Source organism: Malurus melanocephalus, unplaced genomic scaffold, assembly GCF_030028575.1.
Source record: "Malurus melanocephalus ecotype Western Australia unplaced genomic scaffold, MMel_1.1 scaffold_588, whole genome shotgun sequence".
Taxonomy (NCBI): Eukaryota; Metazoa; Chordata; class Aves; order Passeriformes; family Maluridae; genus Malurus; species Malurus melanocephalus.
Window position 1 is genome coordinate 99,355 of NW_026623820.1, and position 27,340 is coordinate 126,694.

Sequence of the window (27,340 nt, forward strand, 5' to 3'; positions counted from 1 at the left end):
AAGCGGGGAGGGGGCTCTCCGAGGGGAGGAGGGACAACTCTAAAAATCTCCATAGTCTTTTCCTTTCAGGAAACACATCCTGTTAATGTTTGACTGCCGTGGCAGTGGTTCTGTTTTTTGCAGTCGACTACGCCCTGAGGCTCACCAAAACGAGCCACAAAAACAGCCATTTCCTCTTGGCTGGGAGTGGGGGGGGCCTTTTCCTCACCGCAGTGGCTGTTCTCATCCCAGCACTCACAGCTCAGCTCTTCGGAGAGGGACACGGCAGAACAACCGCCTCGAGATAGTCCAGACTTGCTGATCACCTTTGAGATGACCGCATTCTCCTGTGGYTTGGCTTGGCTTTGAGAGGATGGTATCTGTCACTGTTTGCAGGATATTCTGAAGTTTGCATTCAAACCCAGGCTTTTGGAGCAGCTCTGGTGGGCTTGGAGAACCCAGTGCTCATCAAGCTACGGCGAGCATCCCATCCTGTCTCTGCTCCACCTCAGCTCAGGCTCGCCTGCCCCGAGACTGGATTCTGTCTGGATTCACCCCGTCCAACACGGAATGGACCTCCCTGTCATCCAGTTCACCACGGGACTTGCATTACTTATCAAAGTGCAAGAAGGAGGATAAGTCAACACTGGGAAGGACCTAAAAAAGCTTCTTTGTGTTCTTATTTTATGGAATTCTCCTATCTACCTCACAAAATTCTCATTTCYTTGGTCAGAAATCTCTCTGGAGTTGACTTCAAGAATGAACGGTGATGTCCTCTAGCTCCCCGTAACACCGCAGCGCAGCCGCCTGTCCCCAGCCCAATTTCAATGTGTTGCAGCTGACTGGGACCTCGTGTCGTCTGCAGTTAGAGACTGGCAGGAAGCTGACAGTCAGATATGACTGTCCAGAAACTGGTAGCCACAGCTGTGTTGGTAGCCCTGGTCTCACTCATCCTTAACAACGCAGCTGCCTTTACCCCCAACTGGGTGTACCAGACGCTGGAGGATGGGCGCAAGCGCAGCGTGGGGCTCTGGAGGATGTGCTGGCTGGCAGAGCGGAGCAGAGCGAGTGCAAGCTCCAGTGCCAGGCATGGGCAAGGGGAGGAGCAGGACTGTGAAGCCCTGGGCTGGGGTTCAGAGTCGGCTGGSTTCCAGGAGTCACGCAGCACTGTCAAACGTAAGTGCAGTCTCTTGTCTTCTCTGCAGACACGAGGTCATGATTGATAGGGTGCACTTGGTCTCCAGGAGTTCAGTGGCATAACCCTGAAATCATTGTTATCTGTCTTAGTCTAAACATCTCTTTGCATTCATTCCCAAATAAATTAATTTCAGAAAATAAGAAGCATGATGTCCACCAATGATGAACTAAACTYCTCCTCCCCTCTCAAAACCAGTGATCTGCATGGTGCTGCCTGGCTTATATAGCCCAAGAACTGATCTGCTTTGAAAAAAATGATCTCTGAAGTATAAGCCTAAAGTTCTGAGACACCTTGGGCTCACTTCCCCCTCCTGGGCTCCTACCATAAGATATCCCTTCCTCCTCAGTGCAACACCAACCACAGTTGCTCTGAATACCCTAAAACTATAAAAAAAATCCCAAACCYGAAAAGTTATTTCAGTGAATGACATGCTGAGTTATTTCTCCCTTCTGTTTGCTTTTGTTGGAAATGCCAGGAGCAAAAAAGACAGAAATAGTTGTGGTAAAAACATGTAAAATTGAGATAGGTCTTAATATGTTTAATTATTCTTCTTGGTGAAAAAATGCAATTGATATACAACTTGGCWACTACAAAAATCATTAAGCATGGTGTATTTTTCATTTTTCACTTTCAGAGACTTGTGGGATCAAGAATGCAAATAGCCTACACCRAGCTAGGGAAAATTACTGGATAACATGAGAATTACAGAAATGATTAATAAATAATAAACCTTACATATCACATTCATAATGTTAATGGTGCAACCCTGCTCTTCTAGAGCAGAACTGTGCTGGAATAGGATCATAGAAAGGCTTGGGTYGGAAGGGATCTTAAAGGCTACCCAAAATACCTGCAGACCGTGGCTAGTGTCTAGCCACAACTACTCTGGTGGCACAGGGTTTTCTCCCCTAAACCCCACTACTCCCCGGCAGCCAGGATGTGGGCAGCCATTCCAAGGGGAATCACTGCTTCTGCTGCACCCTTCAAGGCATGGAATTTAACTGATCAAATGGCTWTAAAGTCCATGCCTAGACCGACCCCAGGATTTTCCCAAGATTTCAAGGATGCTCATAAACAGCTCTCACACCTCTGAGGGATGGTTKGCAGCATCAGTAACATACATGAYYTCAAACCAGATTTTTTTCATGGTTTGAAATGTGGAGAACGTGATTTCAAAMCAGATTTTTTTCATGGTTTTAAATGTGGAGAAAGACAAATTTGGTCCTTGGAGTTTCTTAGCTTCCTCTGGAAAGAAACCAAAGAAATATTTCTTTAAAAAACTGCGTTCATGTGGACCCATTCCAGATCATATTTTCCAACAAAATTATGCAGAAATATTTTTTGCACATTTGCTAATACTGAGCCTGCATAAAYCACAAACAGAAAATTTTTCAATTGTTTTAGAGTCCTTACTTTCAATACTTTTTTTGACTGAAAGAACTTTAGAAACAATAAATGGTTATAAAAAGGATTAGACTGTGGGAGAAGTTCCTTGATGTGTATCTRCAGCTTCATCTCTGGAATCACTTCCCCAATTAATAAGTGGTATTCTAACTTGAAGAAATGTATATACCATTCACGAATTGTAGAAACACATATTATGTACTCAACACTAGAATGAGCTCTCGCGCAGTGAATTTGACTCCTGCAGCATTTTTAACACACAAGCTTGGATTTCTTGCTGTGTGCAGGCCAGAAGGTGTGTGGTGCCTAAAGATGAGAAGTTTAGTTTCATAGTAGAACTGTCTGGGCAGCAGTTTCTGATGTCAAATAGAAGGATAATGTGACAAAAACAGTTTAAAATTCCCAAGTAATAATTATAGCATGAGGAAATGCTCAGAAGAATTATCTTCAACCACTCTTAAAAATCCTAATTTAAAGGGGGCTTTTCAAGCCCAGGAACTACATCTGTATAGGAATAAAACAACCATTCCCCACTTAATGTGGAAGCAAATAGTAAGCCAAAGCCAATTCTGAATCTTGATAAAGCACTTAAAGGAAAATCTCCCCTTTGCAGCTGTGTCATGACAAACTCAGTAGRAACACACTGTGGCATTTATTTTTAAGACAATTGTGTTTCCATGGTTTATGGACATGTTTTTAAGACAATTATGTTTCCATGGATGTACACATGGACAGTATGAGCTTGCACCCAAGGATTTGTCATTATAAAGAATTTCTCTAATAAGAAATCACACATTATTTTAATAATGCCTATAGCAATCCTCATCTGTCACTGGTAAATAAATCACAGACATGTAAGGGTGCATGGGTGTGTGTGTGTATACATATGCATATATATACATATATATAAAAATAACTTTATGAAGGAAGAAATGCCTTCCTCAATGCTTAGTCACCACAAAGTATTTTGGATGCCATTTGTGAAACAATACAGAAAATGTGTTCTGCCAATAGCAATGAGAAAGAGGTCACAAACTGGCTCATTTAAAACAATGTTTATACGCATGCAGACATACATATCTGAGGGGCAAGCTATTTATCTCACAGTTCAACTGTGAGAAAAACTGTAAGCTCTTTGGGAATTTGCTTGTCCATATCCTAAAGACTCCTGTGCAAGCAGTATGTAACTAGCAGCCAACTATAGGCACTACTATAAGCTGGCTTCCTCCCTGGCAGAGGGAAGTGCATTCTCAGAACCTGCTTTTCACTGACTTTCTCTGCATGCTCTTTYTCCCATTGAAATCACAGAATCAAGGAATGGTTTGGGTTGCAAAGAACCTTCAAGCTCATCTCGTTCCACCCCCTGCAGGGGCAGGGAYACTTTCCACCAAACCAGGTTGCTCCAACTCCCAAGCAACTTGGTCTTGGACACTTCCAGGGATGGAGCAGACACAGCTSCTCTGGGCAACCTGTGCCAGGGCATCAYCAMCCTCAYAGGGAAAGATTTCTTCCGAGAAATGGCAAAAAACTCAAAAAGAAATCCAGGGACAGGAATGAATTATATTAAAAATACACAGAAATGAAGCATTGCAATGTGAACACTTTCTGCAAGGCACAACATAAGAAGAGTGAGCAACTGATCCCAGGGAAAAGCACTTCAACTCTCAGTTGAAGGCCCTTCAAACCTCACTGCTCCTGGAAGTGGAGATCCCAGGCCCTTTCACTTGTCTTTATCTTTTCACCCTCTTGCTATGCAGCCCTGCACTCTCTTTCAACCTTCTGTGATGCTGAAAAGCTTCTGTGATGGTTCAGACAACTAACAGCTAAAGAATCCCCAGGTTAAAGTGGAAGTTTTGGACATGGGGATGGGATGGGATGGGATGGGATGGGATGGGATGGGATGGGATGGGATGGGATGGGATGGGATGGGATGGGATGGGATGGGATGGGGGTTTTGGTGGATATTTTCCCATTGGATTAAGCAGTGATGTCAGGTCCAACAAGTGCTGCTGCTAGTATGACCTAAGTGATAAAGTGTAAGGATGGGTGAGATGGCTCCTTTTTAGTGGTAACAAACWTTCAGTTCTAAAACCTTCATCTTCGCTGAGAATCAGCCCAGCTATGAGGACATCAATCTAAGTTTTTCTAATTTGGACAAACCACTGAATGATGCAAACTTAAATGCTTCACTGAGAACTCAGATTGTATAGCTCCTCTTCAAACACTTAAGGAAACYTGGCCAGGTAACCTAACTCACCTGTCACCTAAGAGTAGGCAAAGACATTTGACAAAGCTTATGGAGCTGCAGTTTCAGAGCTGTTGCAAAATTTTGGGAGATTGTGCTCTTGCTTGCATCTCTTAACACTTTAGAAAAAGCCCACAGTAGTAGAARCACAGACTGAGGAAGAGCTGGGGTAAGACAGCATGTCAGGAGTAGTCAACGCTGAGCTTTGTGCCCATGTCACACGTGAGCARGAGCAGCACAGCCAGTGATGAGGCCCCATGCAGGGACACGTGAGCTACCTTGAGTGGCAAAAACATGCAGTGTTCATCACCACCAGTGATGCTTCTCAGAGCCAACCCTTCTCAAAGCCACCCACGTCCTGGTCCTGTACCACGCCAGGAATACTAAATGTGCACACCAGATTACTTGGAATCCACTCAGATATTTTTAACCACACTGCAGGGTACAAATATGCCCTTAAGTTCTGCTGTGCTCTGAGATTATCTCTGGATGGGTACAGGGAGATAATTTATTCATCAGCTGAAGTCAGTTTGTCCCTTTTTGTCTAAAGAATATTAGGAATAATGTGGAAATGCAGGAATAGGGAGGGGTTTAAAAGGATACAAAMCCTCACTGGGTTCTTCAGGACTGCAGGAAACATAAGGAAAATCCCAGCAGAGGGACGGGTATGTCAACTTCAGGTGCCCAGAGAAGAATTGTTTGTAGGAATTGCAATTCTAACAAGGAGTGTCACCTATGCCAGGGAGAGGCAGRGCATCAGGACCTGCCACATGACTGCCACAGGGACCCCAGATAAACACTGTCCAGCCTGGACAGATGGTTGGTGCACATACATGGACACAGGGGCATTTAGTGGCTGAGGCAGGATGCTTCTCAGGGTGGGAATGAGGAACTGAGATTTGCTACAGAGGCATCTGTTCACTTCARTGCCTATGTCTACTTCATTGACACAAAGTTCTAATGTCTCCAAAATTTCCAACTTCTCTGAAATTTGGCTGGCTGGAAGCSAGGCTGAGTCAAGCAGCTGAGCAAGTTGCAGATGTGTTACTCATCTATATAAATTTCCATACAGAGACCCAGAAGGAGGCCAAGTGCATCTGGAGAAGACAGGAACTATCACCACATTCAAAAAAGCCCTAAACCTTATTATACATATGATATATATGTTGCCTGATAGACTGCTCAGGCTGTTCCATGGAGATAAGGCAACACGGGCAGCGGGCAGGTCAGGATTTGTGATTTCCCATCTTAATACCTGAAATATAAGCAACATTTAAGTAAGTGAAATTACTAATTTAATGACAGAGGCCAGTAGAGATGAATTCTGAGAGACATGAAAAGAGACACTCTTCAAATTAGAGTGAATGCTCATTTTAATGTCAGGGTACAATTCTGTGTACTCATTTTGGAAAAGTGCAAACATCCTTGGGATTCAGGACAGGAAAACAAACCTAATACATGTTTCAATGCAGTAAACACACAAGTGTCGCACAGAAATAGTGCTACTGAGCAATCAGTGTTTGGTTACTCTCACCATTAACACTTCAAATTCAGTTAAAGCATTATGAGTAAAAATGTCTCTGGAGCTTTTGAAAATTTTAAATGAACGCATTTATCAAAGCTAGCAATAAGGAATACTCTGCTAAGGATTAGAAAGAGGCAAACCATSATATCTAGACACCTCATACATCATCAGAAACAGTTGTGTCTGTTAAAACTGATCACTGTAGAGTCTCAATGTTGGGTTTGCAAGGGCCCATCACTTAACCATAAGCACYTGCTTATGTTGAAAATAGTTAATGGAGCCATGTCTTCACTCCAAAGTAATGACTAAAGCTATTACAAAACCACCCGTCAACCACACTCTTCTCTCCCCAAACAAGATCTGTCTGCCTTTCAAAATCAGCATTCAGATGTGAAGTTTCACACTCAGATGAGATGAATGGTAAAGTTCCAAAATTCCTAAAGGGATGGAAGATTCCACAGTTTGTCACATCAGAACATTATGTTAATTGTACTAAAATAGACTGGGTTTTCCCTGCTCCTTTCTTTTTCCTTAAGTTATTATTTTAAGTGAAAAAACATAACTTGTGTACTTCAGAAAGCCTCCCAGAAGGTGAAAAAAAGCAAAATATTTTTTGAGATATCCATGCATTCACAAYTTTTAAGATATTCATCCAACAACAGAACATACTGAGGACTCTTGTAGCTGAAAGCTCTATGGCTACTTACAAAGATTTTTAAAAAAGAGRAGGAGAGACTGACCTTTTCAGGACAAAGTCGGTAAGACCTGCAAACAACATGTTCATGTGGAAAGGATACAAGGCAAAAAAAGATAAAAATAGACTCAGATCTGTTTCAATTTTAAAAAATTAGTGACTATTCAGACCATCAAAACACATCTGCATCACAGAGGCACCTCTTTAAACCTTCCCACGGTCTCATTGACATAGTCATGCAAAGATGCACTGAGACACAACCAACATTTGGCTTCGTTTGTTTCACAAGTACTTTTAGTCTTTCCATATATTTCCTGCTCCAAGAGGATAGCAATGGAAACACCACAAGTTTAAACTGACAGAAGAAATTAAACGTTAAAGATTTCATAAACAGAGCACAGGTTTGGGAGGAATAGYATGATGCTGACAGTCAAGAAATAATTACAGTGGTTCTATTTATTGTCCCATTGTCTCAGAATTGTTTTAATGGTAAGTGCTAACCTCCTATGCCCATGTTGTAAAATGAAGCACAGTTGTACTTTGCACTTCCATAGTGCTCTTGATATCCAAGGCACAATTCCAAGGTAGCTGTAGAGACCAGAGAGCACATTTGATCTTTGCTGACAGTGCTGACATCCAAAACAAAAGAAACACATGATTGATTGYCCAAAGTTTGACTGAAGCGATTTTTGTTTTTATTTCCAGGGAAGGGTTTCTTCTAAATTTATTAATTAATACAGAATCCCGCTCTCCAGATTGGAATTCAGGTTCATGAACAGCAAGACCATAAGTAAGTCAGCAAGACAGAAACCTTGCTCTTTCTGACTCTCACCTTTTACCCATTTAGGTTCAAGCATACTTTTCTGACTTTTCCCAATTCTGGGTGCATGGTTTGCATTTCTGAAGTCCCTATAATGTGGATTTTAAAAATTACTCCAAAAGGCTGAAAAATATGATGCATTTTTATCTCAGGATAACAYCTCAGCAAAATGTCAAGTTCTAGAGGAAAAAGGCATGCTCAGTCAGAATATCTGATTATATTGGAGAAAACCTAATTACTTATCTAGTTAGATTTTTATCAATAGATTATGATCTCAGCCTGCAGACATCCAGCCCAAGAAGATGAAGCCTAGCACAGTAGCAAGAAATTGAAAGTGGGTTCTAACAAAAACAAGTGAAGCAACTTAAGTGTAAGAAGTATTACCAATTTMATTTATAATCAATTAGAAATCTCTTTTCGGAAGCACAACCATTTATCCTCCTTTCCAGAATAAAGTCATGTATGAATGTGAAGCACTTAAAAAGACAATCAGGTACATCTCAGAATGCATCCTCAATAATTCACCAAGCAAGTGATTAATAAGTAAACCCATGATCCATAGGAAACAGCATCACTAGAATATTTTTCAAATGCCTTTCATTACAAAAACAAGAAGCAATATCCCTCAGGAGATTTAAAGAATGGATGCAATCAGTTTTACAGCAAGCTAAGGTTGCACCATCCTTCAGCTGAGCATAACCCATCTTGCATTATTAAGAGTTTAAGAGCTAATTAAGAGTTTAAGTATCATTTTCTGAGATGCAGTAGACTTAGTGTGCCACAGTGGACAGGGATAACAGCACACTTCCAGTCAGCTCCTACAACTCAGATGCCAGCAGGAGATTGTGAAGGCAGGAGTGGGAGTCAGCACTGTCCCCAAGCACTGAGTAAATGTGTGGTCACTAGATCTTTCTAGGGCTGGACACTTAACAACTTATTCACAGAAGCTGGACTGAAGTTTGCACTAAAATTTTTGTTTACCGAAAGTGGTCTTTCTCGGGGGAGTCCTAGACTACTATGAAAATATCTTAAGCCATTTTGCTTAATCATTAAAAAGCTTAAATTCCCATTTAACTGGGTTTTTTTCTCCCCTCTAAGCAGGCAGAAAAGGGAAAGAATATTCACATTTTAAGCAATTAACATGTGATTTTCCAGTGAGATCACCCTTCCTCATTAATCCCAAAACACTGAAAATTTCTCTCCAGCATGACTAACCTACTCCTCCTACAAATAGTCCTGGGGCTATCCTGGAACGTAACACCAACCATAGTTCTGGAGCTATGATGGATCAAAATAAAACAAAATTGTTGCTTGTAAATAAGAAAATCAAATCAACATCTCTAATACAGATGGATACAGCTGGTTTAGGAAGTGAGCAAAACTACAACAAATCTGACTTGGTCTCATCCTTAGAGTTTGGGGTTTGACTCTTGATTGATCACTGTTTTAAACAAAGCAAAATTCATTAAGTCAGTACCCCTGGCTGTACAAGAGTCCCAACTGGATGCCCTGTCCATGAATTAACTACCTCCCAGAGAAAAAGGGGCCCACAATGGGCTTCCAGAAGGAAAAAGGCAGAGACTAGCACTACACACTGATGAACAGTAGATATGTAGAGTAGAGATTTTAGAGCCATTCAGCTCGAACCCTTTCCAGCTCTCAACAGCCAAGGTGAATCTTAAGGGAGAGAATAAAGGTACTAACAGACAGCCTGTCCTCCCTCCTTCACCTGTCAGATGCACACAAAAGAATAAATACTTTCTGCAGTGTCTAGGTCTATTCTGTTGGAAGTATTGACTTCTAGCTATAGGGAGCYATCTCCCTGTGGCCACAGAGAGCTCCATCACAGTTAAATATCAAGACATGAGTGACATCAACAATAATGAGTTCAAAACAAAGTAAGCAGGATATCAAAAATACAAAATACTTATGTCATGATAGGAGTGAGGGGTTAATACAAATGCTACAGGTAACTGCAGACACTAAAACCACTACAAACATCTTGTTTTAAAAATTGTCATTAACAAACTATTATGCCAAAGTTGATGAAGCCTGCAGAAACCACAAAAAGCGACACTGGAATCATGGCTACTATAAATGAAGCTGAAATGATTGAACAGATGATCCTAAATTTGTATTAATTATCAAGTCTATAAAAAACTTATCAGAACAGACTAAAGCTAGCTACTGAGGCATTTTTGCTGTACATGTAATTTAAAATAGAGTAAAAGAGCACAAAGGTAAATACTAAATTACATAGCTTTTACAAMAACAATATTGCAGCTAGTTTTATAAGAGATTAGAAATATTTATTCCTGGACTGAGCAGTCATTCAAGCAGGAGAAGAGCTTTGTGGCCTGGCCTTCCTCAACATGATTTCTCTCTTCAATGGCTTTGGGTTGAGSCCTGAAGAAATACTTTGACATTGTACACTCAATTCCCTTTCTTGATCCATGCTATCCACTGGTTGTTGTCACTAAAAAGAGGCCAGAGCTGATGGTGTAAGAGCTCAGCTTAGGGTTGTGTTATATGCAAAACAAAATTACGTGCTGAGCTGACAGCATGAACAATGTCTGTGAGTAAGGACACACAGCCATCTCATACCTTCAGGCTGAATACAATTAACAAGCTCTACTGCAAGAAGAATGGACTTCATTCATTACTGTAAGAACTATACATTATTGATGGGCTGCCCAGGGTAGGGGTGCAGTCCCTATCCCTGGAGGGATTTAACAGACATGTGGATGTGGCACCTGGGGACATGGTTAGTGGGGGCCTTGGCAGTGCTGAGGGAATAGTTGGACTTGATGATCTTAAGGCTCATTTTCAGCCTAAACAATTCTATGATATTAAGTTTGCTTCTTTCCCCAAGAGGAATCATTACAATTCTAGAASGAAATCAGAAGATGACAGATCATGCATTAAACCTGCTAGAATAAACTAACATCTCTCATATGAGAGATGGAAAGATCATCAGGTTGTAATACCTCATTCCATAACAATAACTGTCTTCACATTTAATGAAATTGTACCAGCTACTTCTTTGTTATTCTACCATTCCATGTGCAACCTTSTTTTTGTTTAAAAGGAACAGCTCTGCAAAATAATCATTGCATTTCCACTTCTCTCTGAACAGTGTAGTGTATTAGGCCAATAAACATCCCTAAATGTGGAGTTCTTACAAACAGCAGCAAAGATCTTCAGTATTACCCATTCAATGCTACTGCACTTCCAGCTGTAGATGACAACGACCACAGAACCATTTTTTAAATTGTAATTTTGTAATTGGTACAAGTTTGCTCAAAGGTCAACTGAGTCACAGTCAGAAACTTACTATTTTTAGTATGCATGCTACAATATCATCTGTAACAAAGCTAATAGTCTTTGTAATATAGTTAAGTGTTACCATTAGTAATAAATAKCAGCAAAAGCAAAAATTTGGTGTTAATTTCTGTGTCCAGGGTAGTATATATTTCTGGCATAACCTTCAGACTTTTAAAGGTTATTTATATAGACAGGTTGGTTTTTTGGTTTTTTTAGCTCATGAATACTCTTTAGAGACAAGACAAAGGAATCCCTTATGGTAACAATTTTTTATTTGACACTACAGATAGTTCTGTCACCGAATGAAAGTACTTAATAATAGCTGTAAGCCTGCTCTTACTTTGGACATTTCTGCTTTTGAAAATCATTATTATCTCTTCAGCAAGCACTGGTCCTCAAAGTATTACAGAAGTCCATCTGAGTGGAAAAACAGAACACTCTGAATGCTCAAAGTTCTACTGTTGTTTACAAAGCTCAGACATAGGCCTGTGATTCTATTATCAGCCAATGTACTCCATGACCTGTGAGCATTCAACATGGCAAGAGATGGAAATGCTGCCAATGCTAAAAGGGCAACTTTGAAAGTTCTACACAAAATCTTTGAACAAATTACTTTTTTGAGTAAAATAACTTTCCTCTCTGGTCAGAAATTGACTCACTAGAAGAAAATGACTCACTAGAAAATACTTAGCATGTTATTTTCTTAACATTTTATTCAATGTAAAAAGTTTAATGGACTATGGTTCTTAATTAACTCTTCAGATACAATACTGTATTTTATTAAATTTTAATTAAATCATGAATTGTTACTTAGAGCACTGGAAGCTAAAGATGACTTACAAGGGGAAAATAAGGGAAAACATTTTTATGACTCACAAAAGTAGGTCAGACTTCATGCTACACAGAATTAAATTCACTCTTGTTTCTATCAAGTTTTGTTTTCTGCACTTCTAGCAGTCTTCTTGGAAGATCAGGAACCAAATTGTCAGTGCATCCACCAGATTTAAAGACAGTTAAAACACTTCTGAAAATCTGCTGAAAATTCATGTCCCCAGTCTGTCTTTCTCTAGTATAGGCCAACATAAACATGGCGCGACTTCTATTTCAGAATAGTMATGACACATTTGCAAGTGATGTAGAACTGGCACAATGATATTTGTAACTCCCACCTTTTGCTAGAGGGGAAGGAAAAGGATAAAAACAGGACATCCATCAGGCTAACAGGAAAAGCAGGAAAAAACCCTGACTAAAAGTAMCCAACTTTGCAATTAATACATTCTATTCAGTAGGCAGCTGGGAGACACATTTTAATCAGGTTTCAAGTAAAGACTGCAGATATCCATGTCTGTAATCATTGCTGCATTTGTTCTTCAATAGAGAATCATAGATTATCTCAGGTTGGAAAGGACCTACAAGAATCMTTCTGTTCARYTCCCYGTTCCTTGCAGGACTACCTAAAACTAAAACATGTCACTAAGAGCACCCTACACAAACCACAACTCTGCCAGCCTTGGTGCCATGACCACTGCCCTGGGGAGCCTATCCCAGTGCCCAAACACCCTCTGGAGAAAGAACCTGTTCCTAATAACCAACACAACCCTCACCTGACACAGCTCCAGCCATTCCCTCGGGTCCTGGCACCAAACAGCAGAGATCAGCACCTCCCCACTGTGAGGAAGGTGCAGAATGTGATGGGGTCACCCCTCAGTCTTCTCTTCTGGCTGAACTGSTCAAGTGACTTCAGCCATTCCTTGCATGTCTTACCCTTGAGACCTTTCAACATCCTGGTCACCCTTCCCTAGGTCTAATCCCATTGTTCAATGTCCTTTTTATTTTGAGTTTGTCATCCTCCCTGTCATGGTGTTCCATTATGGACTCTGGCCTGTATACTTTTCAGTTCAAGGAAATCTCTGCTCAACCAGGCCCTTCTTCTTCCCTGCTTACATGATTCCTCGTGCTTTGGAATTGCCAGCTCCTGTGCTATTAAGAGGTCACCACTATGCCCACAAGCCTCTCTTTACAAACTGCACATCTCAGAGGGCACCTCTTCTAGTTGGCCCTTCAGTCCCTGCACCAGAAGTTACCTTCAAAATGCTCCAGAAATTTCCTRGACCTGTTTGTGYCTGTTGTATRATATTCCCAGTTGATGCTGGAAACTTAAAATCACCCATAAAGCCCAGGGAAGTTGATCAAGTGATATCCTTTATTTCCTTGTAGTATAATTTATCAGTGTCATTGCCCTGGCCRGGCATAAATATATACACATACACACAATTAAAAAAAAAAAGATAACTTTTAGCCTGTACATGTAGATTATGCTCTAACACCCATTTAGAACTGCCAGGCCTTGACATCTACATTGCAGCCACTTCCTTCATTACACAGATGGAAATTTAAGGGCATTTGCACTGCATCCCAAAGATTTATAAATGGTAAAAGAAGAAAAAATTAAGAATCCTCTATACAAAGCTTCTGTAAACCAGTAAGACTTCACCATTATATCCACAGGATATTTTTTAGGACAATACAGATGGACTAAGGGAAAAAGAAATTCAGGGTGTTATTGGTTTGTCTTAGGGATGATGATTATTAATTTAGAGCCTTGACAAACTATTTAYGGTTCCATTTCAGTCTGTGCCACACAAATATAAAGCAAACATCAAATCCTGCCCCAAACAATTCTGGCTATGGATTACAGTTAGAATCTTCAGTGAAGAGAATTCCAGCATTTCCAGTGGGCCATTCTGGGAAATTGGCTGCTTGTTTCATGCACTGAAGCAATACTTAAAGGATGCTGTGCAACTAAAGGAAAGAATTGACATACATCCTGAAGAAAATCCTCTTAATCAGACGCCAGGGAAAGCAGTTGGAACAAGGGACTGCTGGGAAAAGGGACTGCTCTCTAAGGATTGTTTTCTATGGACTGACAAACTTCATATTCCTGCTCATCAAGAATTCTTTTTCCCAATTTTATACTGTTGTAACTTTATGCTGCTTCTGTTTCCCTAGTGCAGTTTGACATGATGCGTGCCTGCAACCTCATCGCCACGGTGGCTCTGACTGCTGGCCAGCTCCTCTTCGTCATGAGGCTGATGGAGCTCCCCATTATCTCCCAGGATACCCAGTGGTGGGAGGAAGCCATAGCTGCTGTGTTCCAACTTGCCAGTAAGTCCACTTCTTTCTACTGATGGAAAAGTACTCAGTCTCTTTAATCCATGYGGAAAAGTGTTTCTTACTTTATAAATCTATCAAGTGACAAAGAACAGCAAAAAGGCTTATGTCTAAATGCAAGTTCATTGTCACCAACAAGCTCTCCCCACGAGATTCTGCAGKACATTAAGAGCAGTTTTTATCTGGGATATATCATAATGAAGTTTCTAGGAACCAAAAAAAACTTTCTATGAAACCAGAAAGGCAAACTTAAGAGAAATGAACTGGATACATTGTAATCCCACAATTTAGCAGGGCAAAATATACTAAAGGAACTGCAAGAAAGCAGAGCAGAAGGGCCAATTTTTGAAGCCTTGTTGAAACATGATTATTTGATTTTAGCTAAGGGACTTTTACTCAATGACCACCAGYTGGACTTTGACAGACTGATACAACTGCAATCCAGCAAAGAAAGCTGAAGTCAATTCATACCCCTGACAGTTACAAAYAAAATTTCCACAGCAATTCTCATGGTCTGTATATAGGACTGCATAATGAAAAGAGGAAATRGGTTTATCACAATTTATCACAATTCCATTTTGGCAATGAAGTGGCAATGAAGTGTAAACATTCTGCAATAATGTCTTTCATTACTACATAACGCAAGTAACTTCAATATTCATACACTAAGAGTCCAATCCTATATAATATCCATGCAAGAAACTGTTATTAATGGAGTAACAGTCAAGCTGCTTACAAGATCAGATTAAAATTTCAACTTTATATATATATATRTGTGTGTAAATGTAAAGAACAGGTTGTAATAAAGCAACACCATTTTATTTAAAGTTTTAATTTCAACTTTATCAACTCAGAATACTAAGAATGGCATAAAACTACTGAGGCCTCAGGTTTATACCACTGCAAGATCAGAATCTGTCCTAAATCATTTAAGAACRATCTCACAGCAATAAAATGTTTAGGTTTTTAGGTCCATTAAGGACAAGGAACCTAAAATCCAGATGAGAAGAAGAGATTGCAGAGGTTCTGTAAACCACAAAGCACCTGATCCAACTTCCAGGTGCAGCAAGAGCCTCAAGCACCAGTCAGCGCTTCCAAAAGGCAGACATACAGCCTTGCCATAAAAGCCCTCCCTATGGTCCCTTYGTGTCTGTGTGACTGTGGATACCTTCGAGATATTTCTCCCTGACTATTGGCATGATGCCTGCTGTACTCTTCTATTCTCTCCAAACTTGACCTGTTTTTCCAGAGCGGAAATGCATTCTGGCCCTGTTTGGATGTGTTGTTTCATTGACAAACAGCACAGGGGACAGCCGTGGGTCTTTCTTCTACCATGGCTGCTAATTTTAGACTGGGCTGTTTTTTTTTTTTTTTTTCCCTTTTTTTCCTGTGCTGTAGTCTGTTTTAAACACAGCCAGAGAGAGACTGAAGGGCGCCAGGATATCCCGATGCAGGAGAAGGAAATGCCTGCTATTACCTGTTATGCAAGCTGAACCTTGAAATCCCCAGTGCTGGGAGGGGACAGGAGGAAGGCCACAGTCAGATTAACAAAACACTAATAAGAATCATTGAAGAAGCTTTTGGATCAAAGAGTTCGTCTGCCTGCCTGTGTTCAAGAGGTGTGAAGGGACGGATATGGCAGCCTGTGACAWTATGAAGACAGACATTGTGCTGTGTGAATCTGCAGAAATAACAGTGACTGTCCCTGCCCCATTCCTCATCCCCCTTTGCAGTTGTGACACTCTCCTTTACCATCATCAGATTATTTTCTGCCCTGAAGTAATTATATTGATTTTACATCTCATGATCTTAATGTAACTTTATGTTTAAACAAATTCCTTCATGATACCCAGAACAACCAGCTGAAGTCTTCTAGAATGCACACTTTTGAAAAAAAGTGGGAAGAAGTCATTGTATCTGTACTAACTCAATATAAAACAGACTTCCTGGAGACTTCCTTAGCTTTCCAGAGGAGTGGTACACCAACTGCTGATTACCTGGGAAATCAGAGGTCWGCACTCACTAAACTCCCTGGACTGGGCTCAGGCAACAGCATGTTAGACATTATGGATGAAGCRTCTTTGATATCAGACATAACCCATGTGCAGACAGGGAGCAAGTCTAGCATTTCCACTGGTCTGATGAAGGGCTGCTGCTATATCTGGGGACCAAGAGTTCTATACTGAAGGGGAAGACAGTGGCCATCCCACATCCTATGAGCCACAGGTGATATCCAGTCTTTGTGTCTCCACTCTGAGAGAGTAACCTCTCAATCATTCTCAAAGAAAAGGAGCAAYATTGAACAAAAACATTGGAACAGTGAATATGACACTTGTATTTAAAAGCAGTTGTCCCATGCAAACAATCTAAGAGAAACCCCTGCAAGGCTCTCTCCTGCTTAATTTGAAGAGTTAAAGCCAAGGCAGGTTAGGTCAGACAGATCATTTGTGTGAGAGGAGCAGGTAATGTTTAAGAATGAACAMACTTAGATCTTATGAAACATTTCTGAAGTATTGGCTGGGTAATTTCTGTTTATTACACTTTCAAATGAAGAAACACCAACACCAACCTCTTGTTTTTTCCTTTTCAAAATCCAAATGATCTGGAGAATTATTCTGCAGTTCCTCATMCCTTCAGTAATTTCAGAAATCATCTTGAATCATATTCACCCAAATTCCAACTCCTGGAATTCTGCAACTCTACCCTTCATCCTGGAATATGCCAACAAGTGCTATAGAGAATCACAGTGGTCACTGGTAGAGTAAAATCTCGTATTATGGGGGAAGACTCAACCCACAATTTTCATGTTTTTACTCAACTGAAACTGTGTCTTTCAYGAAAGGATTTCATTCCAGTTTCGCATGGTCTGAACAAAAGTCCTTGTTGGCTTTGAAAACTAAGTGAGCTGAGTATTATCTCCAAAGTCTATCACAAGCTCAAAGCAACCATTTTTGATCCACTGRAGCTTGTAGCAGCTCCAGGCTCCACCACTTCCTCACTCCTGCCACCTGCACAAGCATTTGACAACCATTCAAAAAGGATGGATCTCTCACAGAAAATAAAGCCCCAGGAAGCAAAGAGGAAGGAAAGAAGAGAGGAAACAACAATGCTGTTTGGTAYAGCAATGGGATTCACACAGCTCCAAAGCTCCACAGCCTCACACCTCCCCATTAACAGGAAAGCAAGCTGTGTATTTTGGAAAAGGCTCCTGGTGAAAATTGAACCAGCATGTATGCGGAATTTTGTGTCAACATTCAAAAATTTCCCTCTAGAGGGTTTTCAGGTTTCTGTTTTTTCCCAAGGACCTGTTACAAACTCCAAGTGCTGAATATAGGATTGATATAGACAACAGCTGACAGAATAGCTGTTGGAAAGGGAAATCCATACTAACAGCACACAGWAGAAAGAGCACTTCAGAGGATATTGAACTACTAAAAACAGTAACCTGCCAGACAGGATCAGGCCTTGATGGGCTCCAGCCAAGTCTTGATCTTGTCCAATGATGACTATCACAGACTTYAGAGAGAAATACTAGAAACTTAATAGGGAAAATCTGAGATGGGATATCCCTTACATTAGATCTCATCCTGGTTTCTGAATGTCCAAGACTGCAATAAACCTTAATCATAATGATTAATATTTTGCCAGTCTTCTTTTAGCATTAAATTACTTTAATACATAATATCCTGAAGATTAAAAGTTTTGTATTCCTATTGGGCTTGTCATTTACAGCCAAATAAATTAGTCTCACCTTTCTTGAATTTCAARAATTGCATTCCAGCTTTGTCCACCATATTTTTCTGCTGACAATGTTTCACTCCAGACCCCTAATGCATCACAGGAAAGCTGAGCTCATGCATACTCTAGTTTCTGTGCTCATAAAACTAAATCAGACAAATTTTGGATCATCTTCTCCAACCACTTTAGATCAGTTGATATCCAGAAAACTTCAATGTAAAATACAACAGCACAGCAGCCATCGGAAAACACAACTGAAGATATTACTGAGGGCAATGTGATCCTGAGTTCTGTATTACTTCCTTCTACCTTTTTGCTTCATAACATCCTCAAGCCATATCTCTTCTTAGACGAAGTCTATGGAACTGTAAACCTAAACCTTCCTGAAAAGGAAGCAAGTAAATGAGATGCTCTAAGTAACCTAACAATCATAGCAAAAATAGAGAATTTGACTGGTTAGTTTGTGCCATATGTTTCCATTATTTGTCCATTTTATGTCACCTCAGTGCCAAACTTCCCTGTTCTTTATATGAACTACAAATATCACAGTAAAATGATTTTTTTTTGTTTTCATACATTTGCAAAAGAAACTACATTTGCAAAGATCCTAGAATCTGGATGTCTATCCCATGTACTTTGTCTGAAAAGGTTCTCAGGAGCAGTTGAACCAGCAAACTGGGAAGGACAGTAGTTTGCAAGAAGTGTGGTGAACTCCTCATCTGGTATAGCTGCAGCAGGGAGARGATCAGCCTATGTTCTTTAAGGTTGATAAGAGCAGCAGACAATTTGTCGTAGCATCTCAATGTCAAGGGCCCATACTGTGATTAGAAATCTATTACCAGATAAATACAATTTGGATATGCAAGGATAAAAAGCATATCTTATGACAGACACAGTATTAGAAATAATGCAGTAATGCAGAGAAGAGTGTGTGACAGAARGTATCTCAACTCAAACATTCACTAAATTGCTTATTAACATGCACATTATATATACATGGAGGTGTTGCCTAAAACTGTTTCAAACCCAGCTGCCTTGCTAGATCTATTTATGCAGTTCTTACACACTGATGTATCCAGAGATGAACGGAGCGCTTGAACAARAAAAGCAGATGACACTGAAACATCCAGGAAGACCACCTGTCAATGACTGCTTCTCTCTGCACAGGGTGTTTTTGCTCAGCTGACCCCACCTGCAGTGCTGTAGCCAGGTCTGGGGTCCTCAGCACGAGACACACATGGACTATTGGACTGGGTCCAGAGGAGGCCATGAAAATTGTCCAAGGGTTGGAGCATCTCTGCTATAGAGGGAGAGCTGGGGGTGCTYATCCTGGAGAAGAGAAGGTTCTGGGGAAAACTTATTGTGGCTTTTAAGTACCGAAAGGGTGCTTAACAAAAGACAGACTTTTTATGTGGGCAGACCATGACAGGACAAGGGGAATGGATTTAAGCCAAAAAGGGGAAGATTTAGATTAAATGCTAGGAAGAAAGCCTTTYCTGTGAGAGTGGTGAGGCCCTGGCATAGGGTGCCCAGAGAAACTCTGGCTGTCCCTGGATCCCTGGAAGTGTCCAAGGACAGGCTGGACACGTCTTGGAGYACCCTGGGATAGTGGAASGTATCCCTGCCCATGACAAGAGGGTTGGAACAAGATGGTTTTAAAAGATTCCTTTCAACCCAGTACATTCCACGGTTGTGATTCTAGACAGGAGCCCAGTTGTGCCTGATACGAGGTCTACTACGATTAAWGCAGAGTTTTAACTGGCTCCAACTTCCTCAGAATCCCAGAGACCAAGCAATGCTCTTAGTCGACATCTGTGAGAGTCTGCACAGGCATTCTTATTTAAACAGCTGCTTAAGAGGAATTCTCCCTAGTGCACTGGGAATGCTTTTCAACATTCCATTCAAAAMCTGGCATAACTTCTAAGGAAACCTCCAAAAGATAACCAACAAAAGCAATTTACTGTCAACAGACCTAAGCTAGTTGAAGATTTCCAACATAAAGTAGGATTCACTGCCTTAACTAAATCTCCCATCAGGTTAAAGACAGGGACTGACAAATCCAAAGAACACAAGTGGGAAGCCCTTGTAACTCAGAAAAATGAGCAACAAAAGGGTCTTATCGCCTCTAAGAAGCTGTGCTACTCACATGTTTAATTCTAAAAGATGTTACATGTTACCAAAATCCTTGGAAGGAAATAGAACTAAACAAAACAAAACAAAACAAAACAAACAAATTAAAAAAACAGAAAACAAAACAACAAAAAAAACCAAAACAAAAAAAAAACCAAACAAACAAATTATTGTACTTAACAATGTACAACCAAAACCTCAAAGGTCACTTGACTCTAATGGTCACATTCTAATTTCCCTGTGGCATTAGACACTAAAGCATCATCCAGCTTGGTGCTACAATGAAGAGTACACAACTATTACAGAGGTCCCATATCTGCCCTGAACTGTAACAACTCCTGTTGTGCCAAGCTGATATAAAGGAAACGTGTTTATTAATTAAAAAYTTGCAAAAGTCCTATAAGAATCACTTTGTGAATCTATCTTATGCTGATAAATACAATTGAGCTCCTACAAACAGGCCATTTAGGCATGAGACTCACCACAGCTAAATCATTCCCTGTGAAACTTCGTGGGGTACATGGAAAAGAGTGAAATATTTCCCTTCCCTGTTTGCAGTTCTGCACAAGCATGGATGGTGTATTCTCAACACTCTGGCTGCTTTATTTTCCTTCTGCTTCCTTGGCAGCAAAAATCACCCTACAGGACAAGCTGTAAAGAGGAGGATTTTAAGTCCCAATATAGAATTTCTGGTGACCCAGAAAAAACAATCTGGATTTCTTCAATTGCACTATCAGTGCACTAATAAAGAGAAAGAATGAGAATCAAGGGGTGTCTAAATAAAACAACAAATTATCACAGAAATAAAAGTGACTAYGAGAACTCTTTTAAAATGCTAAAATTCTGCAATTGGCTTGCAGCCAGCCTCAGTCAAACAGGAAATCCAGCATGCAGATCTGAAATGTGAGTTCAAAAACTAACATTCTCCCAACCCACCCCCACTACCACAGTCAATACTGTTCCAACCAAAAGTCTTCCCAGTGATTTCGTTATCCGTTTCCTTCCCCAGCGGAAAAGCCACCCCCCTCCCAGCTTGTTTTGCTGCAGATGGGAAACAACTAGAGATAACAGTAGTTCTGTGGGAAAAAAAGCACTTCAAGTAGTCTCATCAGGATTTTTAGTGAAGTTATGGCCTCTGTGCAGTCTTGAAACAACACACAATAAAATGATCTGAAATTGATTGATTTACTTAATTAAATTAACTCAGGGAAATTAAGCCATGCATCTCAAAGTCTTGTCATCACTATAAAACAAAAAAGAAACTAAATCAGATGAAAATCATTCAACATTTTAATAAATAAATTTAAAGAAATATGTCMCTTCTACAGCCCTTATCAACCTGTATTGTACACTGTGAGCTCAAGAAGCCTGATGGCAAAGAAAGAAATTTTCTGGTTATTTTTAGTAGAGTTGTTTATGAGAAATAGTCTGGGAAGGCAACTGTCTTCCTTTAGGTATTTTACTGGATACGTGGGTTCAAACCATGACACTAGTGCTCCTGAACCCACRTCCCTCTGCCAAGAGAGCCTTGACAAAATACTGCAAGCTAATGTGAAGTGGACTGTTGTTAATATTTATAACTGTCCCTTAGAGGTACCTGTGAGTGGTCACTGGTCCAAATAGCTTTTGCTTRAAGTTCTCCCTGCTTAAGGTTTTATGATTTTCTTTACATTAAAAAAAAATTATTTAACACTTTATGGATTCGCTGTGAAAGAGTGTMTGAATTAGAAATGAGTTCTGAAACGAAAACTGAAAAGGAAGACTGATTACACAAAGTCTTCTCATGTGCCAGACTAAGTAAGATGGGTCYCTTGATCAATACCCTCCTTCCTGCCAATTTTAAACCGTAAGGAGATGAAGCAGGTTAACTTAGCTGCAGAAAGTGCAAGCATCTCTTTTCCTCTTGATTTCCTACCTTCATAAGAAAATCGCTATCTATTGTCCTTCAAACAATGAACTGCAAAACAGTARGACCTAAATGAAGATGTAGACATCCAAATTCTTTATAAGCATATCACAACTAGCATGCTCTGCTCCCAGTGYTCTGAAATACAAAATAAACACAGAAAGTTGTACCATCTTGTTTCCATAGAGAGGGAACCAAGCCATCTCAGAAAAGGCTTAAAAAATCTGATGTCTCTCATAAAACAGAACCTGATCTCCCCATCTTCTTCATGTGCCTCAGGACAAACTGAACTTGAAGAATGACACTGGAAATGAGGGGAAAATATTTTATTTGCACTAGCAAACCATTATTGCAAGGATCAGTGATTTCTGCAACTCAGTGTGCTCCACATGGCCGCATTCTCTCCAAATAAAACTTGYTCATTTATAACTAAGCTGAACCATAAAATAACTACCAGACTGCCTGACAAAATCAAGGAGTTACTATGTCCTTACAACTGGGTCAGTAACCTAAAACCCATCCAAGGCATATTAGGCTTTTTCACAACWGAGTGGGGAAAGAGTAGCGAAGAGCTACTCCTCCCATAAGAACCTATCTCCTCCTTACCTGTCCTCAGACAGAGAAATGCCTTACCTCAAACYCCCTCTGGACATGCCAGCTGTGGGACAGTGATAACTCAGAAGGAGAAGGTACAATAAGCAAYTGAGTTACAAACCACCTTCTAGGTAGACACAGGAGAGCCAAGGATGGCAGACATCTCCTGAAGGAATACTTATTCAGTGTTTGTATGATGAAGAGGGGGATTCAGCCTTCATTTTACTGACTCTCAGAATAGTACAGGTGTCACACCTTTAGGTAATGATTGAATTTTTTTCCTCCTGCTTGTATTTCATTTCCCTCCTCTGTGTTTTTTATTTGTATGTAATTTGTATCTTTTCCATCTTCACTGCATTACTAGTACTCTTTTACGAAAAAAACTTGATACAATGCACACTCAGGACTTGTTCTTTCATGGGAAATCAAGGGCCAGGGGTCACACCATTGCCATGTATCCATGTGGACAGTGTTTGCAGGCACAGTCACTGTGGCTAGCTGAGATAACACCAGGCAGCCACTGGGACTTGCTCTTGACTTCTCCTTACCCATGAACTTAGGAAGATGGTGTCCAGACGTATTCAGGCAGCTCATGGATATTTGATTATTCCCATCTTCCTTCATGAACTGGTCCTTTTGGTAATGGCATTCTTATTATGGTGGTGGTTAAGAAGTGTGTAGGAGAACAAAGAGAAAACCTTTTTTTGGTTAGTGAGGCATATTTGCCTTTTTGTGTTTGTTTCAATCTAATCACATCCATGAATTACATCTTTCAAAAAGCTGAAATAGTTTTGTTTGACAATAGGTATGGGAAGAGAGACAAGGCTGGAGCCCCTCTGCTCTGRAGCCAGGCTGGMAGAGCTGGCAATGTTCAGCCTGGAGAAGAAGAGACTCTGAGGAGAACTYAGAGACCCTTCMAGTGCCTAAAGGGGCTCCAGAASACATGGAGAGGGACTTGGGACAAGGGCCTGGATTGTCAAAACGAAGTGGAATGACTTTGMACTGCCAGAGYGCAGGCATGGATGGGATATTGGGAAGGAATTGCTCCCTGGGAGGGTGGTGGGGCCCTGGCACAGGGTACCCAGAGCTGAGGCTCCTCCATCCCTGGAAGTGTCCMAGGCTTGGAGCAACCTGGGATACTGGAAGATGTCTCTGCCCATGGCAGGGGGTGGAACTGGATGAGCTCTAAGGTTCCTTCCAACCCAAACCATTCTGGAATTGTACGGTTCTGTGATAATACAATAAACAGAGGGCAGAAAAGTAATCATGTTGTTATCAATGCATTCTTCAGGGAAAGTGCAGTCTCAATAACATGAAAGAGGAGGTGTAAAGGGATAGAGATTGCCCCTTGATCTAACATGGATCTCCCACATGACTAGAACAGTCACCCCACCTCACTTCTGAAATAACATTACTATTCATCAGTAATGCAACCACCAAAGAGAATKTGATTTTTTCCCCTTTTTTTTTTTTTTGCAAATTACGTTGTGATACCTGAATGGAAATGCTAGACAAGTAAAGTGTTATTACTCTAATATTACCTGCCTTTTAGGGAACTTAGTAGTGTGCTAAAGGTTATAAGGACAATAAAAAWTTTGCCTTCAGTAGCTTTGGAGGCATGGCATTACTTCTGCCTCATAACACTTCTTTCCAGCAAGAARAAGTAGGACTACAAAGTTCCATTTATTTCACCTTCCCTTTTTTAAAAGTTTCTCTACATTGCTTTTCATTATTCTGTAAGGTATTTAGCTATTCATCATCTCTGCAGTTTACATATTGGCCTGCCTTAAAAAAAACATTTAAAAATTTCAGAAAAAGTGTACATACTGTGAATAAGAGATTTTTATTACTATTATCATTCATGGAGCTGTTTTCTCTTTTGGCAATGGGAGTAAGAAAGAGGACATCTGTGTAAGTGATTCAAATGTGCGGGGGGAAAAAAGCCCAATGTGAAATACAGTTCGTTAGGTATAAGAAATTTAAATCACAGTGCACAGATTTAAACCTAATACTGAGCCTCTGTTTAAGGCACTCTCTTTTCATGTATCATGAGGCCTAAATATGCCTTCAAGAACACATCCAAGCATATCCCAATAGGGATGGAAAGGCCCCACAGACTTATGAACACTGAGACTGTAAGTGTTGAGATGCCTATGGCATTTTGCTATTGCAGAAACTCAAGAGAAGAACTCATTAAAAATAACTATGCCATTATGCTTGCAGGTTTTGTTCTGGTTATTGGACTAGTGACGTTCTACCGTATYGGACCATACACCAACCTCTCATGGTCCTGCTACCTGAACATTGGAGCCTGCCTTTTGGCCACGCTGGCAGCTGCCATTCTAATCTGGAACATCCTCCACAGGCGTGAAGACTGCATGGCACCCCGGGTCATTGTCATCAGCCGCACCCTGASCGCTCGCTTTCGCCGGGGCTTGGAGAACGACTATGTTGAGTCACCATGCTGAAAGAGCACACTTGAAGGGGGAAAGATCTCCAAGGAGGTCTGCACTGGAGTTGTTTTCTATAAATATATGCTATAATTTAAAACTAAGGGTTGAAAGACACCACAACGCTCTCATGTGTGGGCAGAGGCCCTCAATTATTATTTAGATGGGCTCCACCTATATACATATGTATAAAACACATAATTTTATCTTTTTTTTTTTTGCCCTCTCCCTCTGCTGTACAACACAGAATTGTTGGGTTGGCTGCAGGGTCAGCTGGAGAAGATACCAAGTGTATACAATGAGAATATAGGAAAGAGGGAACCAAACATGTTTTCTCTGTCTGCGTCAAGGTCTCCTGCTCCCTAAAATTAAACCAAAAAGCTATAGGAGACCACTGACAAAAGCCTGGGAGTTAATAGGCAATCCGAGAAAGCAGATTAAGTGATGGGTATAACAGCTGCCTAAATTTCATCACCCTCCAGTCGTTACTTCTACCTCTCTATGAGGAGTGAATTCTCATTAGCTGCCCCTCCCAGGGTGGCTCCCAGCCCAAAACAGACCAGAGAGTAAAAAACAAAAACAACTCTAACTATTCTAATGTAAAGAAAGGGATTGCAGAMGAATTAAATTGCATTTCTTTTCAGACATTTCTTTTGTATCCTGAGACARGGGTTAGGTAATGTCCTGTGCGTAAACAGACATTAAAAAAGAGAAGGGTACACAGCTAGAACAGGTCACACATGCTGCTGAAAAATCTGTTTCCATGTTACATTGACAGCAAATGTCAACAGGAGGCTACCTGAACTCCCTAATAATGAGAAATATGATTAACTTACATTGTCGGGAACTATTATTAGAAAGAGATATTCCAGCCCAAATTGGTTTATTTTCTCTCCAGCTAGTTGTAATATTTGCTGTGACATTAGAGTGCTATGGCAGGACACCAGCTGTGCCCAGCAATGCTCAGAGTCACATAACACAGGGAATACTGGAGAACAGAGCTGCCACTCAAGCATCTACACTGGAGAACAAGACAAATATACAGGACTTCAGGATTTTGAGATTAAAAAACTACTTGTCTGATAACTTAATTTGGTATTGAAGTGAAAAATTAATACCTTTAGAATTAGGTGTAATGTTTATAAGCCTTACCCTGAGAAGCACATGGCCTCACAAAAGTCATAGGYGTGTAATTTTCAGAAAGAAAAACAACATATCAAAAACTATTATAAAGGAATACATTGAATACAGGAACCTGAGGCAATGACAGGAGTGTAAGCACTCTTTGGATGCTGCTGTGAGCACAATTAGTGRTAGGTTTGAGGGCCCATGAGCTGTGAATGCTACAAATTCCTCAGGACTGTTGTATTGCTCCCAGCTGAGTACACTGCTTTGCTTCTTTATCACTATTTCCACACTTTGTTAAAATGTGATCATCAAGCTGGCTCTTGAGTTCTGTTCTGCAGTTTGGATGTGATAAGAAACTCAACCCCGACTGCTGCTTTGCATCAYGTTCCAAATGAGCAACACTCTGCAGAGAGTGATGCTCTAGAACAACAGCACTGCTCCAGACTACCGAGGGAAATACCACAARGTTGACAAAGAGTTTCTTCTAGTAGGTTTGTAAAAACCAACTAAGATTAGTATTCATCTGCATGCATTCATTTCTGGGAAAAAAAAAGCATTCCAGAAATAATATTCTATGACTTAAAGCAGGGTTTTTAAAATAAAATATTAGAATATTTAAGAGACATTATATTATTTCCTCTAATATTGCAATATCCATGTTATAATAATGTACATTTGAATTTAAAAATTACCTATGTGGTTGATAAATCTGTAATACTTGGTATTGCTGTGATTATTATAGATGTATAAATAAAATGTTCATTTTCTTCTAGTTATGACATGAGATTTTTGCCATTCAGACACAAGATAAAGTTGCTGGTTATTAGTAATTATTTCTCCTTTAGTAAAAAATAAACCACAGAGCTTTCAATGTCTTATAGACAAAGAATGAGCAGAGCACAGCATTGAAATGTCTGTGAGATAAAGATGTTTCATCTGGTTAGAAAGGAAAGGGAGAATGAAATCAGAGAGGGAGAAGGTAAGGAGAATCTAGAAGGATCTACACTTCTTACAAACCTTTATCAGAAAGAAAC

General features: G+C 40.3%; 2 protein-coding genes across 5 annotated transcripts in view; one reads left to right on the forward strand and one right to left on the reverse strand.

Moving 5' to 3' along the window:
- Positions 1 to 27,340, reverse strand: part of IFT140 (intraflagellar transport 140) — a 100,900-nt gene that overhangs the window by 16,815 nt on the left and 56,745 nt on the right. The window lies entirely within an intron of this gene.
- TMEM204 (transmembrane protein 204) lies at positions 76 to 27,078 on the forward strand. Its single transcript, XM_057382828.1, has 3 exons — positions 76 to 1,155; positions 14,199 to 14,354; positions 24,952 to 27,078. Exons 1-3 carry the CDS (start codon positions 876 to 878, stop codon positions 25,194 to 25,196), a joined length of 681 nt encoding a protein of 226 aa, XP_057238811.1. The 5' UTR covers positions 76 to 875; the 3' UTR covers positions 25,197 to 27,078.